General features: G+C 45.3%; 1 protein-coding gene across 1 annotated transcript; it reads right to left on the bottom strand.

The window, feature by feature from the left end:
* Positions 1-84: 84 nt before the first annotated feature.
* On the bottom strand, positions 85-8,202 carry LOC113228872 (neuronal acetylcholine receptor subunit beta-4-like). Its single transcript, XM_026462294.1, has 5 exons — positions 8,022-8,202; positions 3,268-3,458; positions 951-1,259; positions 620-873; positions 85-458 (listed from the first exon to the last, which is right to left on the bottom strand). Coding segments are annotated over exons 1-5 (936 nt in total). The 3' UTR covers positions 85-457.
* Between the last annotated feature and the right edge of the window lie 474 nt (positions 8,203-8,676).

The raw sequence follows: 8,676 nt of genomic DNA, 5'->3' as shown, positions 1-8,676 counted from the left end.
TCGTTTAAACAAGTCTTTTCTGTTCTTCGCGCGTCTCGCGTCCCGGCTGCGGGAGCTTTTCGCAATTTTTTACATTTGGTAGATTCGATTCCCGGACGAGGCGAGCGACTTTCGGGAGCCTTTCGGTGCAGATTACTTGCTTTTGAGTAAAATAAGTCTCCATGAAGCGAAATATCCTATCTACAATATTTAGAGTACTTCCCTTCGTGTCCCGTAGACGTAGCGGGACGCTCGTATGTATAACATGAGCACGACATCACCGACGCTCGACGACGTTACGCATTTACCTCTATCATGCCCATTACTAAATTGTAGTAGTGTAAGAAACACAAATGCCGGCCATGTACTCCATTTCTTAAGCTATGGGCTTCCTATTGCGTGGAAGGAGAAAGCGAAGCGCTTCGTGGAATGAGCTGTATATACGTATCAATAACGTACGAATGAAGTGTTCCAGAAGTCTAGTAGCGAAGGAGGAAACATGAAAAAATGAAAGTGAAACATGAAAGTCAACATTTTGTTGCTTCGACTTCACAAAAGCGTCGTTACTAATAAGGCAACGAGCTGTTATCGAGCAGAGCCGTCCCAAAGGTGGCAGCGGCACTGCGTGCACAATACTCACCACAAACAAGTGGTAAATGCAGCGCAAGCGCAGAGCGGCGCCCTATCTTGTGGCGACAGCAGCGCCGCGGCGAGTAGCAGCATCGCGACGGCGGCGGCCACGGCGGCAGCGGCCAGCGCGTGCGCGGGCGCCCGCCGGCGCAGCGCCGCGCCGTACGTGCCTACGCGCCGCGTCCCGTCCGCCGCCTGCCACGTGTCCACCGAACCCGATAGGGACACGATCTCCCATGCGCTGGCTTCGAACACCGTCGCGTACTGAATAACAAATATTGATAAGCTCAAGCACAGTCGAGTAGCTCTAAAAGGAAGAAACGTATTGGTTAAATTTGTACCGATGAGTCCTTTAGAGACAAGTCTAGTTCTTCAATAGTGTGCGCTCGGGACGCAAATTTGAAGACGCACGTCTGGGTATCGCTAGGCCAATCTTGTAGTTGCATGGCGAGCGGCGTGGAGAGGTCGAGGCGCGAAATCCACGCGACAGAGCCGTCGCTATGTACGCGCGCCCGCAGCGGATCGCCGACAACAGTCTCAGCCGCGTTCAGCAGCTGCACGTCGGGCAGCCACAGCCGCTCGGCCGATGCCAAGGTCGACTCGCAACCCCACTCACTCGCGTTCCAAGAAAGCCGACTATCTTTCCACTTCTGTAATACGATGCGCTAAGTGTTCATTGCTAATACACAATAGTCCACCGCTTAACATAGCTCTGTCACAATAGGGTAAAAGTCATGTTTTTTTTTAATAATCATCCGTCACATTGGTTACTGATCAGCTTTCATGACCTACACGCCGTATCTATCTAAGTACAATAACTCTGGCTGCAACAGTGGTTGACACTGCGCAAAATTACCACATAACGTGTGAAAGAACTCATACCTTGTTTATCGTGACGGGGACGCACTTGAATTAGTTTATGTTAGAAAAACAATGAGTCAACAAGGCCAGGCTGAAAATCTGTAACGCGTGACACACAGCCACAAGGATTGAACGGAGTTCCTCCCACGCAATGTTATTGTTCTGATGCTATTGTTATTATGTTCTGTCTTGTATTGTTGTGTGTGGTAAATAAAAGGCAAGATTGGTTTAAATACCTATTTCATATTTTTGCTGTTCTTATTTTGTTGTTTTGTAACGTAGTTACCCTATATTTATCTAATTAACTTGTATTTTTGTCTGTATCTGAATCTGAAATAGATACTTCGACGTCGACTGTTAGTACTGTTAATTAGTTTAAATAGCTTTCACTGCTGTCGTATTCAGCAAGTGGAAGTCCGTGGAGAGGATGGGCCTCTGATGTCCAATACACCGTCACTGTTGCCAGAGAAGTTCTTCAAGGATCCATTCCTTGGATCTGTTTTGTTCCTTTTGTACACTACAGATATTGTAGGGGAGACCGGGACTGGTAGTTCCCGAGGTAAGTTGTTCTCACAGCAATAACTTTGCAAGGAAAATAATATGTAGCAATACATGTGAAGCGCGTCGTTAAAGCGTCAGGTGATGCGTCTTGCCGGCAGCCATTTCAGTAACTCCGGCGACGACGTGTGGCTATGTGCGTGGAGCTGTCAAAATATCACGTAAGTAAATTTTTTCGTCGTCTTTGTTTATTGTGGGCCGATTCATACGTAACTTTTCTAAATTGCAGTGACATTAGTAAGGAATCTTACTGTTTGAGTATTTTTTTGATTGATTCTATTACTTTGCCGGTATGTCAGTCTTCGTATAAAAATGTAATTTGGGGCTATAAGTTCCTCTCTCGAGGGGCTGGTTGTTCCTTGGAACAACTTCCCCATTGGCCTGCGATTATGCTTAAAATTTTTATGACCATTTTTCTTTATTTTAGGGATGCCAAACTACAAACGGGCTCATGTCAAATATTTAGACAAGATGACAGAGTCACTTATGTGTGTCTCAACTGTGATTCAGATGAAAAAATGATCGATGAATAATATTGCTGATGAATAAGAATGTATTTTTTTTAAGTTAGTTGTGCATAATATATACATTACATACATATAATTATAAAAAAAGGTTGTTTTATTTAAGAAAATCTTTATTCTGTGGTAACTCAGGCGGAACAATTTGCCTCAAAGGCGGAACAACGCGCCCCAGAGCGGCGCTGAATGTTCCGCTCCGAAATTTGTCAAAAATTAGCCTCTATGAAAAAGACTATTGAGATATTAGTAGAAGTGACTATACTATTACAAAAAGCGATAAAAAAGCGATAAACATTTGTTCAACATTTCCACATGTTGAAAATCAAATCCTTCATTTTCAGTATAAAACTGCAAATTATTTGAAAATCGGAACGTTCAACCCCGCTCTCCCCTACACATGCAATCGTTTCGTAGCTATTTCTGCTGGTGAGCAGTAATGTGAGCATTACTGGGTCCCGGTTTGGAAGGGCAAGTGTTCTGGTGAAATTACAGGCACATGGGTTTTGTCAACTTATGTCTCAGGGTTGATGGGCACAATGGCAGTACCATATTTGCGTTTTAAAGCTCTGAGTGGCACTGCAACTGTTATGGACAAGCGTGTCGCTTACCACCAATCCCACGACTTGTTTGTCCCGTCACTTGGTATTATAAAAAATAATGCACCACACGACAAATTTTTTGGACGTTTGGAGGTCACTCGTCACAAGTCTGTACTAACCAGCCGTAAATCTGCCAACAGTCTAACAGTAGAGTCCCGCTCCATGACGACGGCGTGTCGCACGTCGAGGTCAAGCTGAACCTGCGCAGGCGCTGGCGATGGTAACGCCTCGCGGTCGTACTCCGCCAACAGCGCATCTAGCTGTGCCGATGCCCACGATGCGTTACACGCGCCGCGCGTCTCACGCCACGCTATTGACAAAAATACAATGTGTCTACGAACACCTACATATTTTTGCGATTTCCTGTTGCAAGCTCAAATCCATTGTTCCCACTTATAGTAACTTCGTTCTTTGTCTTAATTATGATACGATTACAATTCTTTATACTGAAGGCCATAATTACAGCTTAATCGCGACATAATTTTAACTTAGTTCAAATGCTTATACACACAAATTCAACAGAAATGGATTTAGACAACAACATCATTAGACAACATAACATACGTTGCTCCGAACCCAAAGTTAGTTACTAAAGCATTTGTGTTATAGAAATCGGAAACAACGACGGTACCACAAACACCCAGACCCGAGACAATATAGAAAAGCTTTTCTACATTGACCCGGCTGGGGATCGAACCCGGGACCTCAGAGATGGCGACACCTTGAAAATCGGTGTGCAAGCCACTCGACCAAGGAGGTCGTCGGATTTATCAACAAATATAGTAATTATGCATGCTTAGATTGTCTAAGACTTGCTATGACTCAAAAAGTCGAGTTGTTGCTTCGATTTCGTGAAACACACGACACACAATCTGATGTTGTGCAGTCCAACCTAAATGTGCAGATCACGAAGAACACAAATTATAACACCAATAAGAGGAACTCAAGTACCAGTAAAGCTCACCACAAGAGAGAGAAAAGAGTAGCAGCAACGTTGTTGTTCGCGACGCCATTTCGCAACCACTGCCGCATGCGCGTACGCCTCCCTGGCGACGCTCCGATGGATGCTACAAAGCTCTCTTCCATCAGAGAACATCAGCATTTTGTGTGCTAGCCTTATTTTTAAACTTTGCAATGATGTTAGAGAAAAAAAAATAGCCTCCGCGCACGACGCACCATTCCTTTTCTGTACGCACCTTGGGCAATAATCAGCGAATATCCTAAGCCATCGATACAATAAGACGAAGAACAGAAGTAGAGGTATCGTTTGATATGCAACCTGTGCCCAAAAAGGGTAGCAGAGCTGACCCTGTCAACTATAGACATATCTCAGTCACTTCCATACTCTGCAAGAATATGGAACGTGTACTCAACAACAGTCGTCTGTCATACCTTGAAGACAATGACCTCCTCAGTGATCGCCAGTATGGAATCTATCTATCTACCTGTCTACCGGGGATCTTCTTGTGTATGCCTGTCACATGTGGAGCGAGGCTATAGAAAAGCAAGGCGAAGCACTTGCACTGTCTTTGGACATCTAAAGCCTTTGACAGGGTCTGACACGCAAGCTTTTAAGCAAGCTTCCATGTTATGGGCTTCCCATTGACCTATGCAATTGGATCTCGGATTTCTTGAGCGAACATTCGATTCGAGTGGTCTTAGAAAGCTACTCTTCCGAACATATGGCGATAGTCCCTCAGGGTTCCGTACTGTCTCCAACTCTCTTTCTGCTGCATATCAATGATATGTTAATTCCAGGTACCTTTGTCTATGCTGATGACAGCACAGTTGTAGATAGGTACTTGACCAATGCAAGGGTCAGTGAAGAAGAAATCCAGTCTTGTCAAGAGTCCATGGTTAGCCGTTTAGATTTGACGCTCCAGGCAGTCTGTGATTGGGGCGATGCCAATATTGTCAAATTTAACGTTACCAAAACGCAGGCGTATCTATTCTACCCCAAACGGAGTCCCTTTGAGCTGATTCTAGCTTTTCGTGACATATCCATACCGATAGCCGATCGTCTCCAGCTACTTGGAATGGACCTGTCGTCCAATCTAACTTCGGCAAATACATTGATCCATGGCCAAAAATACAGCCAGGAAGCTTGGCATCCTTTCCAGGGTGAGGCGTTACTTCACACCGGGACAGTTGCTTCAGCTGTATCAAACACAACTCCGGTCGTGTATGGAGTACTGCTGCCATCTTTGGGATGACTCTGCTACATACCAACTGGCCACCTTGGATTCAATTGACAAGCGTGCCAAGAGGCTTATAGGTGACTCGGAATTAGTAGAGGCGAAGCTGCAGAGCCTTAAACACCGCCGTAAAGTTGCCTGCGTATCGGTATTTTACAGGATATTTCACGTAGAGTGTGCGACGGATTTACACGATTTAATTCCGCCTTCCCCTTTCCATTCTCGGGGGACTAGGCGTAGGCTTGGCTTCCACCCCTATCTTGTGGATATTCCAAAGATTCGCAACGAAGCGTTACGCTTCCACATTTATATGGCGAACGGCTATTGAGTGGAAATCCCCTGCCTGCAGACTTCTTCCCTGAACGTTATAACTTGAACCTTTTTAAGGCGAGAGTGAATAGTCATTATTTAGGTCTACATGCTCCATCGTCGACCTCATCGTCACTTTCCATCAGGTGAGATTGAGGTCAAATGCACACTTACATTAGAATTTAAAAAAAATTATAACTTTCTTTGAAAAACTGCAAAACGCAAGCGATGAGTTATTTTAAATAAGCAATTAATAAGACTTGAACTGGTCTATAGGCCCTATATCTACTAACCCGAGAGATAAGGAGTTCCGAGGAGACTACGGGCTCCCCGGAACTTAGCACTTCTTAGTAGCGGTCTAGACGAGGGCTTAAGGCGAGGGAGACGTGACGCCTCGCGCAGTTGCAGTTTTTGAATGCGTTTGTATGTATGTGCGTTTTTTTGCAGGACAAACGGTTCTATATCATCAGTGTGGTGCGGTGCACGCTCGGATTCGGACGTGCTCCACTACACAATAAGAATTATAATAATTCGCGACCTGCGCGGCAATAGCCGCTGCACGTAATTGACTATGGGTTCTCAGCAACTCATAGCCAACGAACTGTTGGCGTTTATACAACACGCCATAGATACCATGGACGAAGTCAGCATCGTGCAGATCTGCAAGTCAAATTTCAAAGAAGAAGAGATTTGCAGTGGCAAGGCGCTGCTTTTCCGGACGTTTGGCAAAGCCGAGCAGATGCCGTCTCGTCGGAGAGATGGAGGAGTGAAGAGTCTCCAGGACATCATTACGTTGTTCAAGGAGACCGACCCAGACGACGTGCCTGCATTCGTGGCGAAGGAGCTGCATAAGCTGCCCCCTGCCACGTTCGACCACGTCGACGTCACCAGGCTGCTGAAGGACATCACGTCCCTAAAAGCAAGCCTTGCTGAAGTTCAGTGTAAGTTGGAGGCCTCAGACAACACCATCAGTGAGTTGCGTGCCCAAGTTGCATTACTTAGTAGTGCGGCTTCGGTAAGTAGGTCACCTGAGGCCTGCAACGTGAACACTTGTCGCGGGGCGCAAAATGCTTCTTTCAGCAGTTTTAAGTCGGCTGACATGCATGTGTCACCGACCTCTGGCGCTGTTGCCGCGCGCGTTTCCCCGCACCCCGCCCCGCCGGAGACGACCCCTTCACGTGATTACGCAGCTGTTGCCGCTGCCCGACCCAGTACTCCACAATCACAACCCAGGCAACCAATGAAGGGAAAACTGAAAAAGAAACTCGTATCTGGAGCTGCGTCGTCAGTACCACCGAGACGAGTTGATCAGTGCGACGAGGACGGCTTTCGGAAGGTGGAAAAGAAAAAGAAGAACATCAGCCGAAACCTTAGTGGCACCGCCCTGACTGGCCCGAATCATTTATTGCGTCCAGCGGTACCGACGACGTTGTTATACGTGTCGCGTCTTCATTACTCCACCAAGTCTGCAGATATTGTGGAGTACATGCGAGTGAAGGCCAATGCAAACCTGAGGGTCGAGCGGTTGGAGTCGCGCCACAACGTGAATTTTAATACATTTGTGGTGCGAGTACCAACTCAACACCTGTCGACCTTCATGAGAGAAGGCTTTTGGCCGAAGGGTGTCATGCGTTTCCGAGGACGGCTACCGGACACCCACGTTGCGTCACACGTCGAAGTACATACGTGTAAATAAATAGTGTTATATGTATATTATCATGTTATATTGTATTTAAGGTATTTATTTAATATTTCTGTTATTGTTTTATTATATTATCGTTATATTATATGTATGTTAGTCTGTAAGGTATGTATCTATGGGTCCTAGTTGCCTGAAATAAATAAATAAATAAATAAAAAATAAAAATAAATATCTAATGTATGCACCACTGTTTATTCGGTTCGGATTTATACAGCAAAAAAACGTGCAATACAATGTCGTAGACTTAAGAGTCGACGGCTTAGCGGTGGCAATGGCAACCATTAGTAGCGAAATATCTATCTGGAAAATAAGGGGGTGTTGTATCCGGGACAGCTGACCCAAGGCACTAGCCTTCTGAGAACCGGATGAAGTCAATGCAAACGGGTTGATTTGTGGTCGTCGGGACCGGACTGAGAAGGTTCCTGGGCTTGCATAGGTTATAGTGCCCTTCTTGAATACCCTTAGAATCGGTAGGGAGAGTCACTATAATCAAAATTTATGTAGAAAGGAACGGGGCTGATTTCTTTGAGCCATGTAACGCCCTGCAGTTTTTTAAAGGTCTCTCCGTTATTAAATAGCGGTATACTAAAAAAGTAAATTACGATTGTAGTAGATGCCTTCTTCATAAAAGTATAACACGAAATTAAGTACAATAATAACAAATGACTCCAAATGTTGCGCAGCAGCGACGCGCGCGTGCGTGGGCCGCTATCGCACCGCGCGTCCGCCTCGGCAAGGCCATGCGGCAACGTTGTTCCCGCTTCACCGCACCGCAGTCGCCTATCTTCGGCCACCGCCCGCCATGCGCCAGTCCTGTCAAGGAATTCCCACTTATGGTTTAGCCCCATATTAGTGCCCGTGAAATTATAATTTATCTCAGCTAGACTGCAACCCACAATCTTTACTGCGCACTGACTTTCGACACAGAGATGTTATTATATTATTTGACTCGCCACTTGAAACATACACATAACAAAACCCAAATGTACATTACATCGTTCCTGCAGTGAATGCAACTGCAACGGACACCACTAATGATATTAAATAATAAAAATATAACTAAGCAAAAGAAGAACAAGGCACAGTAGCCACTACTCACAAACCATCAATTGCTTTACACGGGCTGTCCCAAAACTCGAAGATAACCTGTTTACAACCCAGCAAAAATTATTTAAAAAATTGGAGTCATCTTTTGTGATATGAGATAAAATGTTATTGATTGAAGGTTGTCAATTCGACTGTATTGTTTTGTATGTATGTTACGCGATAACTCCGGTATTTGGGAACCAATTTGGATGATTGTTTTTTGGTGGAAAGAGGGT

This window comes from Hyposmocoma kahamanoa, unplaced genomic scaffold, assembly GCF_003589595.1.
Source record: "Hyposmocoma kahamanoa isolate Upper Pololo Valley unplaced genomic scaffold, ASM358959v1 245, whole genome shotgun sequence".
Lineage (NCBI taxonomy): Eukaryota > Metazoa > Arthropoda > Insecta > Lepidoptera > Cosmopterigidae > Hyposmocoma > Hyposmocoma kahamanoa.
The sequence above is the reverse complement of the archived record's forward strand: the minus strand, read 5'-3'. Positions and strand labels throughout refer to the sequence as shown.

Excerpts from the sequence above, each read along its gene's own strand:
- LOC113228872 (XM_026462294.1), bottom strand. The coding sequence starts at position 8,202 with ATGGGGCTAAACCATAAGTGGGAATTCCTTGACAGGACTGGCGCATGG. Across the intron at positions 1,260-3,267 it reads TGTTGGCAGATTTACGGCTG|AAGTGGAAAGATAGTCGGCT; the intron begins GTTAGTACAGAC and ends ATCGTATTACAG. Across the intron at positions 874-950 it reads TGTCTCTAAAGGACTCATCG|TACGCGACGGTGTTCGAAGC; the intron begins GTACAAATTTAA and ends TTTGTTATTCAG.